Source organism: Elgaria multicarinata, chromosome 16 (assembly GCF_023053635.1).
Source record: "Elgaria multicarinata webbii isolate HBS135686 ecotype San Diego chromosome 16, rElgMul1.1.pri, whole genome shotgun sequence".
Lineage (NCBI taxonomy): Eukaryota > Metazoa > Chordata > Lepidosauria > Squamata > Anguidae > Elgaria > Elgaria multicarinata.
In genome coordinates this window covers 31,130,237-31,154,681 of record NC_086186.1, presented here as the reverse complement: position 1 = coordinate 31,154,681, position 24,445 = coordinate 31,130,237, and the positions used below count along the sequence as shown (strand labels likewise).

Below are 24,445 nucleotides of genomic sequence, written 5' to 3'. Positions count from 1 at the left end.
GACTTCCCGGTCCTTCCCTCCCGTCGAGATGACGCTGCTCCGTTGCTGCCGCCCATAAAGAGGCCGCGGATCGGCGGGTGCGGGCAGACGCTGGAACGCAGCCGGGCGAGCCCTTCGGAGCCCAGGCACACCCAGCCGGGTAAGAGCGAGCGAGCGAGCGAGCGGGCGGCGAGAGCGGCCCCCAGCCTGCAGCGGCTCGTCCTTCCCCCGGGCGCCAGGGCAAGGCAGGGCGCGAGGGGGGCGCCGGCGAACGGGGGAGGCGTGCCTGCACAGGCGCCTTCGTGACGCAGGCAGCTCCGGGGCCAGCTGAGCCGGGAGCCCCGCGACGGGCAGGCTGCGGTTGGCCTCTCCCGGCCTGTGCTGGCGACGGCCGCTCCTCGCCCCGCTGTGAGTGGCCGGCGGGCGGGCCCGGGCCTCGGCGCGCCTCTGCGGTCGCCCCGGATGGGCCTGGGGGTGGGGGTGGGCGGCGTCGGCAGGAGCCCCCCCCCCGGGAGGCTCCGCTGCTGGCGGCAGGAGCCCCGTGCACTCTCCTCCGGCCGCTCGGCTGGCTGCCCGGTTTGCTCCTCGCCCTCTGGCTCAGGCGTTGACGCGGCGAGAGAGGCGTGAGTCGCCCTGTTTTCCAGGCGAGCTGGGCCGGCCAGCAGAACAGGCCCGGCCCGGCCCGCGCTGTGGCGCTGCGGGGCTTTATCTGGCCGGGAGTCGGGCTCCCGCGAGGCGCTGGCGTGGGAAGAGCCGCTTGGCCCAGGCGTCGGCGGGGCCAGCCGTGGGTGGCGTGCGCGGGGGCCCAGGCGAGGCGGTGGGCGCACCGAGCTCCCCGGGAACTGCTCCGGCGCTGTGCTGCTTCCAGTGGATTGTGCCCTTCGTTAGGAAGTGGAGAGCGGGGCTCCGGACGCCCGGTGTGGGCTTCCACCCTCCGGCCCCGCACCGGCCTCGGGCAGCAGCAGCAGCAGCAGCAGCAGCGCCCTGGAGGGGCCGAGGGAACCCAAGCGGGAGGGTCGGGGCAGGGAATGGGCGCCGAGCTGGGGCCAAGGCCGCCGGGTCACGGCAGTGGGGCGGGCCCAGCCCAGGTGGGCGCTGGCGGCGGGCCGAGGCGGCTGCTTCTCCCTGACCCACCCTCGCTCGTTCGCGCAGCTTCGCTCCGACCACCCCGGAAACGGCGAGAGCCCCGCTGCCGCCTAGCTGCTCCTTGAGAGCGGGCAGGTTGGCCTGCCAGGCGCTTGTGGCAATGCTGCCCGGGGCGGGCAGGCGGGCGATCCCTCCTGCTGATTCGCAGGCCCGCCTCGACTCATCCCCTTCCTCCGTCGCACATCCTCTTCCTGGCTCGTGGGAGCAAGAGCCTCCTGTGCTTGAGACCCTTAGGAGGCTGAGCAGCAGGCCAAGTCTGTGCCCGAGCCGCAGGGCCAGCCGCTTGCTTGGCCTGGGCCCAGCAGACCAGGGCGCGGGGCGGGGGGGGGGGAGACAGGACCCGTCCACTGACGCCGCTGTAGAAGGTGCTGTTGTGGGAGGGCTTGAGCAGTTCCGATGAGGCCTCCTGGCCTTTAAGGACTCCCCAGAAAGTTAGCAGTGTGTTAATTTCATTTTATTTTGGAATGAAAACAACTGCTGGCTAATTCAAGCCCTAATTCAGGGGTTGTGCCTTTGCTCAGCCCTGCTAACATCGCCATGGCTAATGAAAGTAAAAGCTGCTGCATTTGCTGCTGTTGTCCCACAAGGTGCAAATCAAAATCTGCAGTAGGCTGTCTCCAGTCCCAAAGGTTCTTCAGGGAGAAGGCCTGCTCCTGGACTCTGCCCTGGACCAGGGTGCCCAAGTCTTGGCGGTAGCCCGGAGTGCATTTGCACTGCTGAGGCTAGTGCGCCAACTGCGCCTGTTCCTGGAGATGTCTGATCTGGCCACGGTCACGCATGTGGTGACATCTCTTTCGGAACAGTGCTCAACGGGGGGCAGCCCTCAAAAGCTCTTCAGAAACTGCAGCTGGCCCAAAATGCTGTGGCCAGACTGTTGACTGGGGCCAACTGCAGAGAGCAAGTGGCTGCCTTGTTACAGCTTCCAGGCATGTGCTGGTTCTGACCTGTGAAGCCCTATATGGCTTGGGACCAGGCTAGCCAGAAGACCACCTTCTCCCACATGAGCCTGCTGGGGTATTAAGGGTTGAGGAGAGGCCTTCCTTTTGAGGCGGCCGCTTTGGGTGATCTAAGAGAGGGTCTCTTCTGCAGCTACTGAGGGAGGCGAGGGGCCCTCCCTCTCTGCTGCCCTTCTGCTGGCAGCAAAGATCTTCGTACTCAAGTCCGCCATTGGAATGCTACCCCAAGAGTTTCTCCAAAATAGAATTTGGCCCCAGGGTTGAAGGGGCCCCCCCACCCCTGGAGTAGAGGGAGGCAGGCGGCTGCAGGGTTCCATCGGTGCTCCAGATGCAGCCACAGCTTGAAGGACTGGGCCAGAATAGATCCTGTAAGAGTGGGTGACCTCTGTAGGGGGTGGTCCAGCCTCCTCATGACCTCTGGACCACTGCATTCCCAGGGCCTTAGGTTTGACTGGGTTCTGCTTCAGCTGTGCCATCCTTCTAGCAGTTGCACAAGGCTTGCAGTAGCCCAAGGGCAGGCTGAGCACCTGCTTTGTAAGGAGAAGGTCCCAGGTTGGATTTCTGGCATCTTGGGTTAAAAGGGAACAGGTGATGGGAAATCTTCCCGGGGCTTGGGAAAGCAGTTGCTGTGTTGGGCTGCGTAAGGCAGATTTGTTTGCTGACAGCAAGCAGTTGGCAGCTCCCGCTGCTGATCCCCTGGAGTTGCTTCTGGTCAAAGTAACTCTGCAGGCAATGGCATGGGGGGGGGGATGGAAAAGAGTAAATATTGGCCGGAACAAATGGAATCAATACCTCAAATTTAGTGGCGAAGTCTAAAGTCCATTCTGGTATTCCTACATCAATGGCCAAGGGCTCTGTTGTTGTTGTTGTTGTGTGCTCAGTGGCTGGACTCGCAGGGGTTCTGCATCCAAGAGGTTTCTGGTTCTCTCACCCTGACACGTGCGCGTGCGCACACACACACACACACACACACACACACACACACACACACACACGTTTTCCACCCAGCAAGAGTGTTTTTCTGTTGCTTCCTCTCTAATCCTACAGATGTGTGTGTGGGAAATCAGGGGTGCACTGTAGACCGTGTCTGTTGTGGTACAGAGGACAATAGAAAAGCATTGGATGGGGAGATGGAAGTGGGGGTGGCAGCACAGGACCAGAGATAAGGGGTTTCTTTGAACCCTCAGTATGTTGCAGGTGGGATTATTAAGTGATTGTAGGCATTATTGGTGATTCACCCCTTCCCTCAAGCGGGCTTCTCATCTCTGCTGACTTGTTGGACACAATTCAGCATGGTTCTCCATGAGCTGCAACCCCATCCCTTTCTGCCTACCCCCCAAAAGTAATGAAAATAAGGAACTAAGCAAATTGCATGAGATGTATAAATATGTATTTAAGATATTTTTATACTGGCCATCAATAAAAAGAATCCCAGGGAGGTTCCCATATGTAAATGTAGTGAGGCCTAACTGCGATTGCACAGTCGCTTCCTTCTAGAGGCCCTGGTGAAGCTCTCTCGGCATGCAGCAGTGTACCAAGACTGCTCCCCTGGGCCATGAAGCTTCCCCGCAAGTGCCAGCTTGAGGATGTTGACAAGGGGCTTGGACAGGTTTGTGCAACCACCTCCGTATTGGATCCTTGCCCCTCTTGGCTAATAAAAGCTAGCAGGGATGGAACAGCCTGCTGGGCCAAGGAAGTGATTAATGCCTCTCTGCGAGAGGGTGTGGTCCCAGGTTGTCTGAAAGAGGCGACAGTGAGACCACTCCTGAAGAAACCTTCCTTGGACCCAGAAAATCTTAGCAACTATAGGCCGGGGGCAAATGTTCCATTCCTGGGCAAGGTCCTTGAGCGGGTGGTTGCGGGCCAGCTCCAGACACTCTTGGATGAGACTGATTATCTGGATCCATTTCAGCCGGGTTTCAGGCCCGGTTTTAGCACAGAAACCGCTTTGATCGCCCTGTATGATGACCTATGTTTCGAGAAAGACAGGGGGAGTGTGACTGCGTTGATTCTCCTTGATTTCTCAGCGGCTTTCGATACCATTGACCATGGTATCCTTCTGGAGCGTCTGGCTGAGTTGAGACTGGGAGGCACTGCATTGCAGTGGTTCCGCTCCTACTTGGTGGGTTGGCTGCAGAAGGTGGTGCTTGGGGAACATTGCTCGGCCCCGTGGAGGTTCGGGGTATAGGGTTCGGCAGGGGTCAGTCTTGCCCCCCATGCTGTTTAACATGTACATGAAACCATTGGGTGCGGTCATCCGGAGGTTTGGAGTGTGAGTGCGTTACATCAGTATGCTGATGACACACAGCTCTACTTCTCCTTTTCAACTTCATCAGGTGAGGCTGTGGATGTGCTGAACCGGTGCCTGGCTGCGACAATGGACTGGATGAGGGCTAATAAATTTAAACTCAATCCAGACAAGACTGAGATGCTGCTGGTGGGTGGTTCTTCTGGCTGAATGGTGGGTGTTCAACCTGTTCTGCATGGGGTTGCACTCCCTCTGAAGGAGCAGGTTCGTAGCTTGGGGGTCCTCCTAGAACCATCTCTGTCACTTGAGGCCCAGGTGGCCTCGGTGGCATGGAGTGCCTTCTATCAACTTCGGTTGGTGGCCCAGCTATGCCCCTATCTGGACAGGGATAACCTGGCTTCAGTCGTCCATGCTCTGGTAACCTCCAAATTAGATTACTGCAATGCCCTCTACATGGGGCAGCCTTTGAAGATGGTTCGGAAACTGCAGCTTGTGCAAAATGCAGCGGCCAGATTGATAACTGGAATCAGAAGGTTTGAACATATAACACTGATTCTGGCCCACTTGCATTGGCTGTCTATACGTTTCCAAGCCCAATTCAAGGTGCTGGTTTTAACCTATAAAGCTTTACACGGCTTGGGACCATACCTGGCGGAATGCCTCTCCCGACATGAACCTACCCGTACACTGCGCTCAACATCTAAGGTCCTCCTCTGAGTGCCTACTCTGAGGGAAGCTCGGAGGATGGCAACAAGGGAGAGGGCCTTTTCAGTGGTGGCCCCCCAATTGTGGAATGATCTCCCCGATGAGGCTCGCCTGGCCCCAACACTGTTATCTTTTCTGCGCCAGGTCAAGGCCTTTCTCTTCTCCCTCGCATTTAACAGCATTTAACAACATATGCTAAGTTTGTTTGTTTTTTAATGGACCAGAACTGTTGTTGTTTAAATTGTTTTATACTGTTGTTTTTATATTTTTTGATGGTTTTAAATTTTGTATACTTTTTTAATGTCCACTGTTTTTAACTTTTGGAAACCACCCAGAGAACTTCGGCTATGGGGCGGTATATACATTTAATAAATAAATAAATAAATAAAAATAAATAAATATTTTGAGTCAAGAGAGGAGGCCACACATGGCTTCCTCTGATCACTCCCAGGGAGTAGTTCAAGCCATCCCAGTTTCTATGTTCCCCACAGACCTGTGTGGTAGCCAGGGGAGCTCTTGCACAGGGCACCAGTGAGGCCTGCCCTGTCCATAGGCCTCCTGCTGCCTCATGAGTGGCAGATGGAGTCCTGGTTTCTCCCCTCCCCTCCTTCAACAAGGGGCCAGTTGTGTTCCTGTGCCTGTCATGGAGGGCTTATGTTGAGAGTGGAAGGCACAAGATGAGGCTGGCTATGGCCAAAGAGTTTTGGAAATGGCCCATCAGGAGGGAGCCACCTTGCTTCCAACACAGCCATGTGGCTTGAGATATGTGGTAGAACTGAGTGGGTCTTTGCAGGCCCTGGCCATGAGAGCAATGCCTGTTCTTTGGTAGCCTTTAGCAGTCCATGGGCACGTCTTGTGTGTGTGTGTTTCTGTCTGTCTGTCCATAGCTTAAGTCTTTCCCTTTCCCCCCCAGGTGCTGTGCAGTTGAATTCAGCTTGCGAGCGTCGGCTGTCCCTGTCTGCCTGAGCTCTCCCCCGATGGTTCCTTGGACTGACTGGGGCCTTACTGGGCAGAGCAAGAGCCCACTTTGAGGTGCTCCCTGGGCTCCCCCTCCCTGGCTTTCATGGATCTGAGACCACCCTTGCTGCTTTTGTGGTGGACGCTGATGGTGGCCTTGGCCCTCTTGGTCAGAGAGGTGCTAGGCCAGCACGTCTACACCAACACTTGGGCCGTGCTGGTCCCTGCCGGGCCCCAGGAAGCAGAACGGATGGCCAAGAAGCACGGATTCCTCAACATGGGTCCGGTGAGTGAGGAGCGTGACGCCAAGCTGGGCTCTGCAACTCAGGGGAAAGGAGCCTGTGTGAGCCTCTACAAGCGCCATGGGGCGGGGAGAGAACAAGGGTGTGGGTGCTGCTGCTGCTGCTGCCGCCTTCAGAAGGAGATGACACGGCTCACATTCTGAAATAGTCTCCCTGCAACAGGTGCTTGCTGGGGCTTCTGCATAGCAGGGTAGCTTTCGGAAGGGCCTGTCTCGTTCACTGCCGGGATGGGGGGTGGTTTCCATGTGTGAGGCTACCCCTTCCTCCTAGGCATGAAGGAGGGATGCCACAATCTGAGGTCAAATGTTGGGAGTGGATGGGAGGGCCCTCCCCTTTAGAAGGTTTGTTGGGACAAGGAAGGAATTTCTTCCCAGTGACCTGGGCCTCATGTCGCTCAGGGGGGTTCTTTGCCCTGAAGTCCATGGATTTATTAACTTTTATTAGCAAAGAGCAATTGAGCTCTTTGCTTCATTGGCCTGTCCTTCTGGAAGGATGTTTCTGTTTCCTGCGTGGGGGCTTAGCCTGGAGTGGGACTCAGGGGGACTTGTTTTCAACCTCTGCTCAGGCCCTGGGAGTGAAACGTGGCAGGTTCCAGCTAGCGCAAGGGCACCCAGCCACGTATTTGGCTATGTGGGCTGCTAGGGCAGGTCCCAGCATGAAGTGGGGAGCTGATGCTTGCCTCCTTTACAAGAGAGCATTTGTTGCTAGCTGTTTGGGAATTGTCCTTTTTGGGTGACCGGTCAGCTATGTGCTCCAGCAGGTTCTTATCTTGGCAGTGGTGATGTGGGCAGTGGGCCCGGCTACCATGTTGGTGCAGGACGGGTGCCTGCTTGGCTTGGCAGCAGACACAGGGATGCCAGTTCCATCAACAGGGAAAAGGTTGAAGGGTTCTGCGCATGGGCCTGTCCCCCAGGGCTGACTGCACATCACCTGCCCGCTAGATGGGGCGGCAGAGGCCTCGGAGCGGTTTTCTTGCCCTGGAGCTCAGTTTGCTCAGTTTGGTATTTCCTGCAGCCTCTCCAGGAGCTCAGCTGCTCTGGACTTCGGTGGGGCGAAGCATGCACTGGCCTTTGGGGGAGTCAGCAGCATCAGAAAGTGTCAACCAGAGGGAGCACGTGGGATTGAACCAGGTCCGGGAGGGGAGGGGGACCTAGGGCTGTGTGCAGGCCGTCTTGAAGCAAGTCCTCTGGGAAAGCACTTCCCACATGGATTGGGAGGCAGCAGCCCCCTGGCCCCCTGGCGTGTGCATGCTAGTGCCGCCCCTTGACGTGTGGCACCACTGAGGAAGGAGCAGGAGGCCCCGAGGCTGACTCTTCTGGGGTTGCCTGTCTGCCTCTTTGTTTAGGATCCCCCTCCCAGCCTCCTGGCACATCTTCTGTGGGCAAAATGCTTCCTTCCTGCTGAAGGCATGCAGTCTAAGCCAGCTGTGTACTTTAACGTTCCCCTCCTATCTATATCTGAGAATCTGTGCAAGTTGTTCTTCATTTGCCAGTTCTTAGAACCAGCCCAATGTAATCTTCTACACTCAGGAAAGCATTTTCATGGGCAGCCCAGGTCAAGGCGACCAAGGAGAGGAGAGGCAGGCAGGCCTTCTGCCCCTATGCACAAGCTGATGGGACCCTCCCTGCCATGGTTCCTTGGGCTGAAATCCCTCGGGGTGTCCCCCCAAGAGGAATAGTGCAAGGAAACCTGTTCATCCCAGGTGCTGGGCTTCCGCAGCGTGTCCCGGGCTCCTGCCAATTTCTGGGGTCATGGTGGGTTTGCTCTAGAACATAAGTTGAGTCCAGGGGCCAGCTTCTGGCAAAGCAGCTGCTCTCGTTGTCCTCCAGTATTTTTCTGAGACCGCTTGTTGCATGCAGAAGGCAAAATAGCCCAAGCCCTCTGCATTTCCACACTCCCCTGTGGGGCAGGTAGGCGATATAGGCATGCAGAAGTACAATCTTTCTCTTCGTGCTGAATGAAGAGAGGGCCCACCTGTGCCCAAGCTCCAAGTTTGTCCTGCTGGGCTTTTGATTTCTGTCTCTGGAGAGGCAAGAAGGAAGCAAAGTGATGATATCTCTCGGTGAAGCTTTGATGCCCCAGGCACTCTTGGGACAGCAGGAGGGGCTACTTTGTGCTGGGCCCAGATTTCATGTAAGAACATAAGAAGAGTTGTACAGGATCAGGGCCCAGCCAGTCCAGCATTCTGAGTGGCTGGTCAGCTGCCTGAGGAAGTCCATCAGCAAAACATGAATGGAGCAACGGCTCACCCACCTGCAGCTGGTGTACTAGAGGTAGCAGAAAACCATCAGGATTAGTAGCCACTGAGAGACTTCCCCTCCCTGAACTTATAAAGTCTTGGAAATTGGTGGCCATCAGTACATCTTGTGGTAGGCGACACCATAGCTTAACAGGACGCTGTGTGAAGAAGGACTTCCTGTTTGTCCTCCTCTCCCACCAATCAGCATCATGGGATGAGCCTCCCTCTCCCAATCTCTCTGCACTGTGCATCATTGTGTTCACCTCTGCTATGCCCCTCTTACGTGCTTTTTGTCTTAGCTAAAGCGCCCCAGGTGTTGTCCTGGGAGTTGCTGTCCCTGCCTGGCTTTCTGTGTGTGTTGGTGGGGGGTAGCAGCAGCAGCAGCACCAAAGTATAGAGTTTGTGGCTGAACAGGAACCTGGCCGATGTGCCCTCCGCGGGTGGGGGCCGTCCCTCCCCACCCGAGCCCTCGCTGCAGCATCTCCCCACCGGCCCTCGAGTGCCCTTCTGGGAGCAGCCTGCCTGCGCCTCGCTCGGGCCTCACGTTTCTGTCCGGCCTCTTTGCTGTGCCAGCAGCTGTTGGCATAGATGGGGCTGGGCTCAGCTTGTGCTCAGCTGGCTCCTCTGTGGGGCAGGGCAGCAGGCTGAGTGGGCTCGTGGTGCTGGCATCCTGCAAGGAGAGGCGGTGCTGCAGTCTGCAAGGCAACCTTCCCTCTTGGGGCTCCTGCTGCTCCTGCCTGTCTGGGGAGTAGCTGGCCCTGCGGGACTTCTTTTCTGCATCTGCCTCCTTGCAGGCTCGGGTCCAGCAAAGCCCCCCCAGCTGCAAACAACTTTGGGAGCTGAGAGGCGGGCCCCTGCGGGGGCGGTACCACCACTGGCAGGGCTACGGGTGAGGGCTTGTCCCCCTGTTTGAAAGGGGGGAGGGGGGCTGCTTGCTTCCAGCTTTGGCCTGCCTGCCTGCCTGCAGTTAACACCAGTGGAGGGTACTGCCAGTCTGTAGTAGCAAGGCAGGAAGACAGGGAGCAGCCATCACCGTTATGCAGGGCAGAGGGAGACATGGAGGGGGAAGGCAGCTACGTTTTAATAAGAGAGGGAACAGCAATCGGGTGCTGGCTGTCCCTAAGCTGTCTCCTCACAACTCAGATAACCTGGATGGCAACAGCCCCCCTGGGTTGAAATTGCTGCTGGGGAACGCCAGGTCGGTGAATGGGAAAACAACGGCTGTCCAGGACATGATCCCGGAGGAGCGGGCCCACCTGGCCTGTATCACAGAGGCCTGGCTGGGCGAAGCTGGGAGGGGGGTGGGTTCACCTCGGTCAGCTTTGCCCCCAGGGTTCTCTGTCCAGCAGCAGGCAAGGCCTGGGGGGTGGGGAGGCGGAGTGGCATAGGGATTCCATGGCCCTGGCCATATGCCCTGTCCCACAGTCTGTGGGGTTCGAATGTGTGTGCCTGAAGGTGGGGGCCCAGGACAGAGCAGGCATTCTGTTGGTGTACCGTCCACCCCGCTGCTCAACAGTCTCCCTTCCTGAGCTAGCCAGGATCGTCTCAGGGTTGGTGCTAGAGATGTCGGACCTGGCCACGGTGACACATGCCTTCGTTACATCCCGTTGGGATTACTGTAATGAGCTCTACATGGGGCTGCCTTTGAAGAGTGTTTGGAAACTTCAGCTGGTTCAAAGAGCTGCAGCCAGATTGTTGACTGGGGCTGGTTACAGGGAGCAGACAACAACTCCCCTGTTACAACAGCTCCACTGGCTTCCAGTCTGTTTCTGGGCACAATTCAAAGTGCTGGTTATTACCTATGAAGCCCTCTACAGCTCGGGTCCAGATTGTCTGAAAGACCGTATTCTTCCTTACAAGCCTTCCCGTGCCCTGAGATCTTCAGGGGAGGGCCCTCTCTCATTCCCACAGCCATCACAGGCATGCCTGGTGGGAACGCGGGAGGGCCTCCTTGGTGGCTGCCCCCAAGCTCTGGAATTCCCTTCCCAGGGAAGCTAGACTGGCTTCCTCCCTGGTGTGCTTCCAGAGGCAGGTTAACACTTCTTTGTTTCAGCAGGCCTTTGGGCAGTAGGCTGGACTTCTGTTTATCCGTTTTTAATTATTTGTATTTTAAATGTTTTAATATTGTAGTATGTTTAATTATATGTTTAATTTTTGTATATTTCTATCTATTTTAAATATAGATGTTTTAATTAATTTATTTATTTCATTTCTATACCGCCCAATAGCCGGAGCTCTCTGGGCGGTTCACAATTTGTAAGGCCGCCTTGAGTTCCAGTATTGGGAAAAAGGTGGGATGATGATGATGATGATGACGATGATGATGATGACGACGTGGATGACACAGGAAGCCTTGTTAGAGGCTTTTCATTTGTTTGCGGGGAAGGGACAGGGCGCCCATCGGGCATGCCTCCCAGCTAGAAGTGGGGCAGGTGCAGCTGGCTCAGGGATCTGGGGCACTTTGCTTTCTGCTTGGGGGCTGGAGGCAGGCAGCACGTGGTCCGTGCTGCAGCTGAGGCATCCTCAGTTGGACAGCCCCTGCTGCAGTCAGCCAGGTGCTTGTGTGTGAGTGAGGAGGGGGCCTTTCTCTCCTCCCTGCCCGACTGTGGCGTTCTCTTTGCAAGCTGTCCCACTTCTGGTACGGAGACTGGTGTCCTCTTACACATAAGCTCCTGTTGCCATGGCAGCCCATCCCATAATTCTCTGGCGTGGGGGTGGGGGGCAGGCTGTGCTGCAGCTGCCATCTGGGCCAGCCCCTTCTCATGGTTCCATGGTTGGGCGCACGCTCCAGCCCCTCCCACCTCACTCTGCAGGGCCCCTGCTGGCAACACTGGGAGGGGCCCCTGGCAGAAACCACCTGCCCCGCGCCCCTGCTGGGCTACAGTAGCCCAGCCTCCCTTCAAGGAAGTGAGCTGGGGCCATGAGATTGACCTCACATCAGCCTTATGAGGTAGGCTAGCCTGACAGATTGAACCAAAGCCACCCAGTGAGTTTCAGAGCTGAGAGGAAATTTAGACGGGAGTGTGGGCAGGAGCCCAACCCTGTAGCCCTAGACCCACCCACCCCCGTTCTTTCTCTTCCCCTCTTGATCTCGTGATTATTTATTGATGTCCTTTGTAGCTTGCTTTTCTACAAAAAGGGCACTCAAGGTAGCCTGCAGGCACAATGGAGGTGGATTTGTGCCTTCCCTGTAGCATGCGGCAGCTTCTCCACTCTGCTCTGGTCTGAAGAGGCTCCTGGCAGCTCTGGGAAAGCCCTGGTGGCTCACTTGGCCCAGGATGTGGCCGAGGGAAATTGGAGGGGAGGTTTAAAATAGCCTGGCGGGCAGCTCTATGGCTGCTCTCTGTCCCCATCCAGGCTGGGGGTCCCTCATGGGCCTTGGAGACAGACGTGAGCTGGAGTGGGCAACCGGCGACCTGCAGCCTCCTTTCCAAAGTCCCTCTGAGAGCCATCAATTCAGGCCTCGGTCCAGAGGGATCTCTCCCCTGGCATCCGCCCCTGATGGATCCCCCTGCCCCCGGGTTAGAGGGCTTGTGCCTGGAGCTGTGGAAAGGTCCTTCCCTGCTGCTGCTCCTCCTCCTCCGCTGCCAAGGGGCCTGTGCTGCTGCTGCTGCTCTGTACCGGCACACGATGCCGGAGAGTTCTATGAGAATCTCCTCCTGGCATCTCGGCAGGGGAAGAGGAAGAGCACAGCCCTGGGCTGTGCGGGAGCATCTCCTCTGGGCACAGCGGGGTGGGGGTGGGGCTGAAGCTGTGGATGGAGGCCTCTCTCCTGCCTGGGCCAGTGGGGGCAGGGAGTGATCTGCCCGAACCAGGCCTGGGGCTTCCGGTCTCACTCTCTTCTCCCACGTCTTAGATCATCGGAGACTATTATCACTTCTATCACCGGGCTGTGGCAAAGCGATCCCTCTCGCCCCATCACTCCTGGCACAACTCCTTGGGCAGAGAGCCACAGGTGAGTGAGTTCAGAGCAGCGTATGTGGTTCTCCCCCCCCCCCTTATCTTGTGAGGCTGAGACGTCTAGTGGCTGCCCTGTGTCACCCGTTGAGCTTCATGGCTGGGCAGGTCTGGTCTCTTTGCCCAGCACCCTCACCACTCAGTCACACAGGCTGGAGGGAAACCCGGTCTGATCTGCAGCTGGCCGGGGGTCTGCAGGCCGGAGTGGCAGGGAACGGCCCTCTTTGGAAGAGGCAAGGCACCCCTGCTCCGGAAGTGCGAAAGCAAGGAAAACCCCGTGGGGGAGTAAAAAATAGCCAAAGGCAAGGGTGGAACCAAGTAATCTTTAACAATAATATTAGTAAAAGTTTTATTAAAGTGCCAGGTGCCAACAGGGTTAACCCTAACCCTAACCCTGCCACTTTAATAAAACTTTTACTAATATTATGGTTGAAGATTACTTGGTTCCACCCTTGCCTTTGGCTATTTTTTACACCCCTGCTCCAGAGCCTGGGCCCAGCTGGCTGGCCTCATTGGCTGAGGGGATGGTGGAGCCGAGGGGACGCTCTCCTCACATAGCGAGTTCGAAACAGCTGCGACGCCTCTCTGGGTTAAGGAAATGTGATATATTGAAGCAGATGATGAACCCTGGAAATTGATCACTGGCAGGCCGTTTGGGCCCGTTCTCTGATGGCGTCAAGTAGTCCTGGTGGGGCCGGCCACCCTAGACCAATTCTGCCCCCCTGCTCTAAGCCCTGGTGAAGGTCTGGTGCAGGCAGGAGGAAGCTTGCCATCTCCACTGGTCCCAACTCCGCCCATTGCTCTCCGGCTTTGTGCTGACGCCTCCCTGCCATTGAGGACATGGCTGCTGGTGGCTCCTGGCTGAGGCCGGGAGGCTGCAGGCTGCCCATATGCATCTCTCCTCTTGTTGCTGCCTCAGGTGCACTGGCTAGAACAGCAGGTGGCGAAACGCCGGACCAAGCGAGATGCCTTCTTGGAGCCAACAGACCCCAAGTTCCCGCAGCAGTGGTACCTGGTAAGTGCCCCCGGCAAGGAAGCAGAGCCTCTGGCAAGCGGGCCAGGCCCGGGCTGCTGTGCCACCTGCTGTGGGAGAACAAAGCAGCCCCCCCTCCGGCAACTAATCCTTGCAGTGGTGCCCCCCCCCCACGGAGAGTCGGGGTGAGGCTGCCCTGAGGAGCTGCCTGCTGGTTAATCCTCCTCCTCTGGCAGAGTCCATCACTCCCGGCCTTTGGGATTAGCGTGAGCCTGTGAACAAGCCCCTCCTTGCTTGGGCTCACAGGAGCTGCAGCCCTGGAGCCTGGCCTCATCTGTCTGGTGAGAGGCCCTGATGCGGTGCCAGGGGACGTCTTCAGGAGGGATCAGCTTGCCCCCACTCTGGCAACAGTCCCTCCCTGAAGCTGGGGCCTCGACCGGCATGGTTAGGCATCAACAGGGCATTTGGCACCAGTTGCAGAATCTGTCACTGCAGAATTCTAACTGCAGAACCAACAACAGAGCCTGTTTGAGCAGAAAAAATGGAGCTGGGGTTGAGGGGTGGAGTGTTGGCATTCTGGTGGGGGGGGGGGGGCGGCGTTTGTATTCTCCGACCCAGATGCACATGTGTTACGTGATGTGCTCTCATTAGACCTGTGTACAAACTTCCACACGTTCTAATGAGACTTACACCCGCTTAAAGGAATCTTTTGACATTGGCAATAGAGCGTCTGTGGCTAAGTAAGGCGATTCTTACTTAAGAAACTTACAGCACTGAAGGGGATAATGCCACAATGGCACATTTATTGAGGTTGAAACAAATACAAAGGCACAAGCTAGTTTGGGGGAAAGTAGCTGAGCAAGTAGAAGCTTAGAAGCAGTTTCAAGACTGAAAAATAGACCTCTTGAGACTTAAGAGCATACACACAGAGACAGCAGCGGAAAGAGTAGAGGGAATCTTTAAAGGCAATATACCTTTCCTTGGGCTGCAGCCCTTTCCTGTAGAGCAGAACTGGAGAGCATTGCAACTCTTAGTCTTAGGTGAAGAGGAAAAGAAGACAGAGGCAAAGCACTCACCCATGGCAGCTTGCTCTCGCAAGCTGGAAAGTGTAGTCTATTCTGTGCTTCTGGTTCAAAAGGGAGAGAGAGGTGGCCTGCCTCTTCTCTCCAACTTGAGGGTTTTTGTATGATCTCATCTAAAGATCTACTTGCTATGGGAACAAAAGAGGGTGATTTGGGATGATGGCTGTACTTGATGCAGCCTGGAGTTCAGCAACAGGGCTATATTAGCATGTGTATGACCAGGTATGACTCTTGCCATCCAGCATTCATATTCTGCTTAGTTTTACCCCTACCTTTGTCTCTGGGGAATGCATTTGAAGAAGGAAATGGTTACTTGACCTAGGCCTTCTGTGAATGCTCTCAGTCGGTAGGTGGGGTTTTGGGTCGCTTCAAAATGGAGTCAGTACTGCTCACAGAAGCTACCTTGTAACACGTGGGGGACTTGATCTTGCCAGTGTAAGGAAATGGGGAGGGAGGCCTTGGTTTCCAAGGTCTGGTCAAGGGGTACGAGGGAGCGGTTGTCCTTGGGGGCTCTGCTAGTGGAACTGGGCCATGGCTGTTCCTTCTCCCCACACCCTCCAGTCTAATGGGAACCAGAGAGACCTGAACGTGCAGGAGGCTTGGCAGCAGGGCTACACTGGTCGTGGCATCGTGGTCTCCATCTTGGATGATGGCATCGAGAAGAACCATCCTGATCTTGAAGCCAACTATGTGAGTAGAGGACAGGCAGGGCCCAGTGGGACAACGTGCAGCTCCCAGCATGCACCCCTGCTTCATGCCTGCATGCTGTGCCCTCCGGGAGTATCCCCTTCGAGGCCATGGGTCTTCAGCCTTTTGTGGCACATTTGGCAATTTGAGAAACTGCTCTGGGCACTGCCACAAAATGGTTGCCGTGGGGGGCGGGGGGGCTCATCACGCCGGACAAGGAGCTTTCGCAAAAGACGAAGTACAAGGCAGGGGCAGGTTCTGACCCCACAGTTCTCAGCACCAGCAGAGACCTATTTCACAGAAGGCACATTCTTTCTCTCCACCCCCACCCCCACCCCCACCTCATTCTTGCCCTCTCCACCCCCTCTCTCTCTATCACACACACACAGAGACACCCTACTCCAGTGTTCCCCAGGACTGCCTTGGGTGCAGAAGGTCATAGAATCATAGAATAGTAGAGTTGAAAGGGGCCTCTAAGGCCATCAAGTCCAACCCCTGCTCAATGCAGGAATCCATCTTCAAGCATCCCTGATGGTTAGTTGTCCAGATGCCTCTTGAACGCCTCTAGTGTGGGGGAGCCCTCCACCTCCCTAGGTCATTGGTTCCATTGTCATACTGCTCTAACAGTCAGGAAGTTTTTCCTGATGCCCAGTCGGAATTTGACTTCCTGTAACTCAAGCCTGTTAGTCTGTGTCCTGCACTCTGGAATGGTTGAGAAGAGATCCTGGTTCAGTCCCTGGCTTTTCCAGGCAGAACTGGGAAAGGCTGCTGCCTGAACCCCCTGGGAGCCACCGCTGCCTGTCAGTGTTGGCAGTCCAGGGCTAGGTGGACTTGGGGGCTCTGACTCCATGTGCAGCAGCTCCTGAGGTCCCCCAACCCCAGCCCAGCTTGCCCCTGGAGCCATTCCCAGGCCAACGGACTTGGGCACTCCCCCCACCCCCCCTTGGTGGGGGCTGCTCTCCACCCCCACCAGGATCACCTGAGAGGGAGAGGGTGGCCCCTCCTGACTTCCACGGGCCACAGATGGGGAGTCCTTGTGCCTCCAGGGCAGGAAACGTGGGGCAGTTCCGGGGAGACTGGGAAGGCTGATGCCGGAGTCTTGTTTCCGCAGGACCCCGCAGCCAGCTTTGATGTGAATGACCAGGACTCTGATCCCCAGCCACGCTACACGCAGATGAATGACAACAGGTGGGAGCTGTTTCGGAGGGTGGCGAGGCAGGGAGCTCAGCCGCTGGAGATGGGTGGGCTTCGGGTGGGGGCGGGCAGGCGGGCGGGGAATTCCAGCTCGGCTCCTTGTGGGATGCGCCAGGCCCCCTCTGCTGCTGCTGCTGCTCACAGCTTTGCGTCTTTGTCGGCGCACCGCAAGACATTGATTTGCACACACACTGGGGGTGCGGAGGGGGAGAAGCTTGGGGTGGGCCAGCTCATCTCCCCCCCCCCCCCGCAAGGTCCAACCTGCCTGTTCTTTCTCCCGTGGCAGGCATGGCACTCGGTGCGCGGGCGAAGTGGCTGCTGTGGCCAACAATGGCATCTGTGGTGTGGGCGTGGCTTACAATGCCAAGATCGGAGGTGAGTGGGCCCCCAGGAGGCGGAGGCACCCCTTGCGCGACGGCCTGGCTCATGGCGCCTCCTCTTCCAGGAGGAGCCCCGCCCGGCTCTGCAGGCCTCTTCGCTGTGCCGCTGGCTTGAGGTGGCCCTGGAAAGGTGACCGTGCCTTTGCCATAGGTGTCCGCATGCTGGACGGGGAGGTGACGGATGCCGTGGAAGCCCGCTCCTTGGGCCTCAACCCCAACCACATCCACATCTACAGTGCCAGTTGGGGCCCCGAGGATGATGGCAAGACGGTGGATGGGCCAGCCCGGCTGGCCGAAGAGGCCTTTTACCGTGGCGTCAGCCAGGTAGGCGAGCGGGCTGGGCTACCTGAGGGTGGGAATGGGGAGGGCTGGCCGGCCTCTTGTGGGGAGCCTCCCTGCCTCACTGGGCCCTTTTCCCAGGGCCGCAACGGGCTGGGCTCCATCTTCGTCTGGGCCTCGGGCAATGGCGGCCGTGACCACGACAGCTGCAACTGTGACGGCTACACCAACAGCATCTACACGCTCTCCATCAGCAGCACCACGCAGTACGGCAACGTGCCCTGGTACAGCGAGGCCTGCTCCTCCACCCTGGCCACCACGTACAGCAGCGGCAGCCAGAACGAGAAACAGATCGTGAGTCCCAGCTGGCCCGGGCGTGGGCGTGGGCGTGGGCCGTGTGCCCATGTCCCATTACGTACGTCCTGCACATGGTCAGGATCCATAGCTAAAAGCCAGTGGGCTGTGGCAGTCTGTGGAGCATGCAGGCGGGCAAAATCAGACACCAAAGCCAGATTGATGGGGGGTTGATTGCATCGTTCATTATGAAAACAGGAAGAATAATTACAGGAACAGTATTGAAATGGGACCAGCATTTAACTCCATAGAGGAGGCTTGGAGTGGGAGGAAAAGACCCCCCAAACCCTGAGTTTTTGCAGGGTGTGTGTGAAGGAGAGCCTGATCCTGGATGGGGAGCTGGGGGCCTCCTAGGCGCAGGAGAGGTCGGAGTGGGCTAAAGAGGGAGGCACAAGGGAGGCTTCCCTTCTACAGGCCTTGGTGGTGGGTGACTTGGTGGCACTTGGAGCCCAGGAGGACTGTGAGGACTTGCATTTTCCAGGGCCCGCGGGCCGGCTGGCTGATGGGGGGCCACCTCCACGGCTTTTGCAAATGGAGGGTGGACCACCACTGTGCGCTGCAACTTTGCCGCTGCTTCAGGTCCCTTCCCGGAGGCCCAGCTGCTTGCCAAGCGATCGGAATGGCAGGGAGGCTGTGCCTGTTGGCCCTGGAGCTGGGTCCGCTCACCCTGTGCCCCTCCCTCTCTTCCTAGGTGACGACTGATCTGAGACAGAAGTGCACAGACTCGCACACAGGCACTTCGGCCTCCGCGCCCCTGGCTGCTGGGATCATTGCCCTTGCCCTGGAGGCCAAGTAAGGCAGCAGGGAGGAGGGGGCGCTCTTTGGAGTGTGGCTGCGGCAGGGGCTCTGTGTGTGCGTGTGTGTGTCCATCCCCGTCCCTGCGGGGGAGGAGAGGGGATGGTGGCTAGGGTCAGGGGAGGCCTGTTCTTGCCCATGACCCGGCTGCTCCTTCTCTGCAGCCAGAACCTGACTTGGCGAGACATGCAGCATCTTGTGGTGCGGAGCTCCAAGCCCGCCCACCTCAACACCAACGACTGGGCCACCAACGGGGTGGGCCGCAAAGGTAATCATGCCGCTGGGAGCAGGCCGCCAGGGGGTGTGAGGAGGCCAAAGGCAGCCCTCGCTCGCTCGCTCACCCACCACCTGGCCTGGTCTCTTTGCAGTCAGCCACTCCTATGGCTATGGGCTCCTGGATGCGGGTGCCATGGTGGCTCTTGCCAGGAACTGGACCTCAGTGGGACCTCAGCAGAAGTGCAGCATCGACATCCTCACGGAACCAAAGTTAGTCCCGAGTGCGGAGGGAGGGAGGGAGGGAGGGTCCTGCCAGGAAGCGGCTCTTGCCTCTGAAGCGGGAGCTAGTGTGGGCGGTTGGGCCTCTGGAGGACTGGTGCTGTGGGGCACCTTGCCAGAACTGCAGGGGGGATGGAGCAGTGCTGCCCGTCTGCAGGAGACCGTGGACTGGAGATCAGGGAAGAAGAGGTGGCTGCAGCTTTCCTGGGAATGAGCTGGAGCTGACTGGCTGTGCTGGCCCCCGCCCCAGGGCTGGGAGCTGTGGCAGGGAGGCTCAGCGTGAGCCAGGCCGTCATGCAGGCCTCTGCCACAGCGTGGCTCTCTCCTGCTGTGTTGGGATGGCTTGGGCAAGAGGGAGGCTGCTCCTGCCCTGCCCCTCCGCCCGAAGCCAGGGATGGAGCACAGCGTGCGTCAAGATTCACACTGTGTATATTGGGGAGGGGGGTGTTCCATGTAGAGGGGGGGGGGAGAACATGTGTTGCTGCCGGCACTGGGAGGGGGCAGAGTCTTCACGAGAGGCATGAGCCCCACTGTGAGGAGCCACTTCCTTCTGGAGCCAGGGCTGCCTCGGTGCCACTTGAAGGCCTGAGTCGAGGGATAGGTGCTGGAGCAGGCCCTGCGAGGCTCCTGCTGGGCTCTTGTGCTGGGGTCGGGGTGGCCAGGCCTCTGCTGCTTGCATGGCCTTTGCGGTGAGCGGCTGTCGTGTCCTTGCAGGGACATTGGGAAGCGCCTGGAGGTGCGCCAGAAGGTGGACGCCTGCCGTGGGAAGGCCAGCTACGTGGGCCAGCTGGAGCACGTCCAAGCCCGGCTCAGCCTCTCCTACAACCGGCGCGGAGACCTGGCCATCCACCTTGTCAGCCCCATGGGCACCCGCTCCACCCTGCTGGCCGCCAGGTAAGCCCACGTGTGCCCCGTGTCCCTGCAGGAGGCCTCCGGCTCGCCGGGCGCCCCTGACCACCCTCTCTTCCTGCCCCGGCCAGGCCCCACGACTACTCTGCCGACGGCTTCAGTGACTGGGCGTTCATGACGACACATTCGTGGGATGAGGACCCGGCCGGAGACTGGGTGCTGGAAATCGAGAACACGAGCGAAGCCAACAATTACGGTAGCGCTGCGCCCCTCCCCCCTTGGCTTGGCTTCCTTGGGCCTGAGAAGGCTCCGTCCGCCCAGCCTTCCCTCTTCCCCCTCATCCTGTCAGCTGTGATCCAGGCCTCTCTGGAATGCTCCGTGCCCCGGTCCGGCCGTGCAGGGTTCTCCCCGCCCAGCCCAGCAGCTGCTTTGTTCCCCCTGGCTGAGGCCCTCGAAGGGTGAGAGAGGAGGGGCCCTTCCCCAGCTGCCAGCCCAGACTCTTGCTAGGCTGGGCCGGAAGCCGCCTGGAGTCCTCGCAGGGGCTGGACGTGAGTTCTGCCGCCCAGCTGGCACCCCCCCCCCCGATCAGCCAGTCCTGTGGCGGGGGCTCTTGCTGCCTTTGCCCAGGTGCTCCTGGAAGTCCCAGTGCAGCTTCCACCCAAGGGAGCAGCCGGGAGTGGCGGTAGGGATGCTCCTGGGGCAGGCAGCCTTCGGAAGCTCCTCCTGGGACCCGCGCATGGCTGCCCAAGGTTCCATGTATCCTGCTCCCCTTGGCCCTGGGGGGGCAGCCGGGAGGAGGGCCCCTTCTGTGTCCTGCCTCACTTCTCTCTGCCTTTCTGCTCCTCACAGGCACTCTCACCAAGTTTACCCTGGTTCTGTATGGGACGGCCACTGACCCCCCCAGCTTCTCCAACCAGTTTGAGAGCAGTGGATGCAAAACTCTTGCCACAAGCCAGGCCTGCATAGGTAAGTTTGGAAGAGCCATGACTTTGGAAAGTGGAGGCCGGCCACATCCTTGCATGTGGGGGTGGGGGTGGCGGGTATTCCCAGCCGCCCCAGTAGAGCTATAATCCTCCTCTTGGCACTCGGGGGGCTAAGTGTGTGCCACACAACCCTGCCTGGGGGATCTTGCCGCCCCGCCAATCCCCTGGGCAGAAATGCATGAGAACCTGCCTGGCACTGCACAACGGGGTGGAGGGTTGCAGCCCTCCTCTGGGCTGCAAGCCGCCCGGTTCTTCTGCTGTTGCTTGCCCTGTCTAGAAGCATGCTGAGGCCTGACCTGTTTGCTCTCCCTCCCGTGTCTCCATGCAGTGTGCGAAGAAGGCTTCTACCTCCACCAAAAGAGTTGTCTCAAGACTTGCCCCCCCGCCTTCACCCCAGGCCCCAGGCCAGCACCGCTGGAGAACAGCCTTGATCCGCACCTGCGCCCACGCCTCTGCGTGCCCTGCCACCCGTCTTGTGCCACTTGCTTGGGAACAGCACGGACCCAGTGCCTGTCCTGCCCGGCACACGCCCACTACAACAGCCAGGAGCAGACCTGCTCCCACCAGACGCAGAGCAGCCGTGCCTCGCCCGCCCTGGGGGAGGGCGTAGCTCTGGCCAGCCCCGCTTCCAGCCTGCCCATTCTGGTGGCCAGCCTGAGCTGTGCCTTCATCGTCCTGGTGTTCGTCACGGTCTTCCTTGTACTGCAGCTGCGCTCGGGCCTGCGCCTGCGTGGGGTCAAAGTGTACTCCCTCGAGCAGGGCGGCATCATTGCCTACAAGGGGCTGCCATCGGACATGTGGCATGAAGGGCCGGAGGAGGAGGAGGAGGAGGAAGACGAGGGCGAGAGGACTGCCTTCATCAGAGACCAAAGTGCCCTTTGATGAGCCTGTGGCCCCCGGCATGACAGGGAGGCTTCCAGGGGCCTGACTCTCTGTGCCCATTTCTTCCAGCTGCCCTCCCGCCCTCCCTGGGCTTGTGGGGCAGAAGCTGATGGAGAGATCGCTCGGTTACCCTGTTCTGTTTTAACTCACCAAAGTGGTTTTTTTAGACGGGGTCAGTTTGTCCCTGTTGCGATGGGAGCGGCAGAGGAGCCCCTCCTCCCTGCTGGGGGGCGGGCGGGGCGGGGAGCAAAGACCCCTCTCTGTGGCCCAAGAACCTTGTCCCCAGCCAGTTGTGTGGCAGAATGCCCCTTCCGGGGGGAGGGGCGAGGAGGCATCCCCCCAGCCACCGCTCCACTGCCTGCAATAAACAGCCTGAGCTGCTCTCTTCCCCCCTCCCCCATTTGTGGCCCTGGTGCCTCTGCCTATGGCCTCCTCCTTGCCTAGTCACACAGGCCCTTGTCCTTCCTTGCTGAGATGCCGCCCAGCCTGGGCAGGCGAGCCAGGCGCCTCTTCCACGTGTGTCGTGGGATTGGGAAGTGCCGTGCCATGCGCCCTCCCTGCAGCCTGAGCAGGAATCCCTCAGGAGTGGGGGAGGGGCTGCCTCTGCCACCTCCCTGGATCCGCCCAAAGTCACTGGAGCTTCCACCTTTCCTCATGTGCCTTGTTGCTCTTCCTCTTCTTTGATGACAATCTCTCGCTGGTCCTGGGCTCCTGCTGCCTGCCTGCCTCCCTCCGGCTGTGGTCCTTGTCCTCTGCTGCTGGCTCCGGGGAGGGGGCTGCCAGTTGGGGCAGGAGAGCGGCTGCCCAGGACTCTTTTTCTATAATAACTTTTTGGTGCACAAATAATTTCTTGTAATTTAAAGCAGGAGCCAATTCCTGTGGCCAGTGTTTTTTTTTAATTTAATGGATGTGGATATAACGCTAGAGATTAAAGTTTATTAAATGTTGGAACTATGCAAACTTGCTTTCCCCTGCTGTATTCTCTGGACAGAACTTTATTCCAAATCCTGTGGGTTTTGCCTTTTCTTTTTCCATAGCATCGAATCATCAAATAGTAGAGCTGCAAGGGGCCTCTAAGGCCATCAAGTCCAACCCCCTGCTCAATGCAGGAATCCACCCTAAAGCATCCCTGATAGATGGTTGTCCAACTGCCTCTTCAATGCCTCTAGTGTGGGAGAGCCCACCACCTCTTTAGGGGATTGGTTCCATTATCGTACTGCTCTGACAGTCAGGAAGTTTTTCCTAATGTCCAGCTGGAATCTGGCTTCCTGTAGCTTTAAACCCATTACTTCATGTCCTGCACTCTGGGAGGATCAAGAAGAGATCCAGGCCCTCTCCTGTGTGACAACTTTTCAAGTACTTGAAGAGTACTCTCATGTCTCCCCTCAATCTTCTCTTCTCAAGGTTAAACATGCCCAGTTCTTTCAGTCTCTCTTCATAGGGCTTTGTTTCCAGACCCCTGATCATCCTGGTTGCCCTCCTCTGAACACACTCCAGCTTGTCTGTGTCCTTCTTGAAGTGTGGAGCCCAGAACTGGACGCAGTACTCTAGATGAGGCCTAACCAGTGCTGAATAGAGGGGAACCAGGACCTCACGTGATTTGGAAGCTATACTTCTATTAATGCATCCCAAAATAGCATTTGTTGTTTTTTTGCAGCCACATCACACTGTTGGCTCATATTCAGCTTGCGATCTACAACAATTCCAAGATCCTTCTCGTTTGTAGTATTGCTGAGCCAAGTATCCCCCATCATGTAACTGTCCATTTGGTTTCTTTTTCCTAGGTGTTGAACTTTACATTTATCCCTATGAAATATCATTCTGTTCTTTTCAGCCCAGTGCTCCAGCCTATCAAGATCACTTTGAAGTTTGCTTCTGTCTTCCGAGGTATTAGCTATCCCACCCAATTTTGTGTCTTCTGCAGATTTGATAAGCGCTCCCTGCACTACTCCTAGGCCTTCTGTGGTTGAGGAGTGTTGCTCTGTTGGGAAAGGGAGTACCGCAGCTCCTGGCGTGCCCTGGTACTTTTCAGCTGCCGTCCTTTACACTTACATGCAGGAACAAGGGTGGCACGCACGTTAGCCTAAGCGACGTGCAGAGTGCCTGGTCAGAGCTTGTTTTGTATGTAGGTCCTCATCTGCCTCAGCAAAGGTCTCGAGTCCTTGGACAGCTGCTGTAAATCAGAGGTGGGCAGATTTCAAGCTTGTGGGGTTTACTTTTTAGTAGAATGCCAAGATCCCCCAGCTTGACCTAGGTGCATAGGATCCCAGGAACATAGGAAGTTGCCTTATACTGAATCAGACCATTGGTCCATCAAGCCCAACATTGTTGACACTGACTGGCAGTAATGGTTCTCCAGGGCTTCAGGTAGGATCCGTTGCCTTGCCCTACCTGGAGAAGCCGGGATTGAACCTGGGGCCTTCCACATGCAAAGCAGGTGCTCTGTCACACTGGGCTGTGACCCCTCCCTTAACCAGCAAAATGCTGGTTAGGGGAGCCTAATATTGCTGCCATGCAAGCCATCAACTGGGCTGACCTGTGCATACAAATCTACACTGGCCAAGCAGAGCTGCACAAAGTTGTAAGCAAAAGCTGCACTTTACAAGCAAGGAATACCAAGGCTGCGAAATAAATGACTGCCACATGGCAAGCCGTCGGTTTTATATTTTTATTGCTATTCTTAAACTGCAGGGAGGCGGAAATCCGTGCCTATCTATCTTGCAATAAAACACCATCCTGACAGTACTTGCTTAGATGGCCCTGAGCAAGGAGGGTAAACTCTGTGCCATGGAAAAACTCTGTACCAAATGGGGGCGGGGGGCTTGCCAAGAGAGTGCTTGACCATGTTAAGGCAAACAAGACTTGCTCTACTTTAAAAAGGATGTTTTATTGCTGGAAAGGTACAGAAAAGAGCAAGCAAAATGATTGGGCTGAAGTACTTGCCCTGCGCTCTCCACTCAAAGGCTACAACCTGTGGAGCGTTTCAGGTTAAAGAAAGGTAAT

At 57.6% G+C, this 24,445-nt stretch overlaps 1 protein-coding gene across 3 annotated transcripts; it reads left to right on the top strand.

Annotated features, from left to right (window-relative positions):
• FURIN (furin, paired basic amino acid cleaving enzyme) lies at nt 1-22,402 on the top strand. 3 transcript variants are annotated; one of them, XM_063142777.1, is made up of 16 exons: nt 1-139; nt 5,948-6,277; nt 12,389-12,487; nt 13,409-13,504; nt 15,106-15,234; nt 16,343-16,419; nt 16,712-16,800; nt 16,957-17,129; nt 17,226-17,438; nt 18,130-18,230; nt 18,398-18,501; nt 18,602-18,719; nt 19,443-19,622; nt 19,709-19,833; nt 20,427-20,543; nt 20,889-22,402. In XM_063142777.1, exons 2-16 carry the CDS (start codon nt 6,098-6,100, stop codon nt 21,440-21,442), a joined length of 2,355 nt encoding a protein of 784 aa, XP_062998847.1. In that variant the 5' UTR covers nt 1-139; nt 5,948-6,097; the 3' UTR covers nt 21,443-22,402. The 3 variants fall into 3 exon arrangements, with proteins under 3 accessions (XP_062998847.1, XP_062998849.1, XP_062998848.1); XM_063142779.1 differs by lacking the exon at nt 1-139 and adding an exon at nt 324-387; XM_063142778.1 differs by lacking the exon at nt 1-139 and adding an exon at nt 4,381-4,518.
• The last annotated feature ends 2,043 nt before the right edge of the window (nt 22,403-24,445 follow it).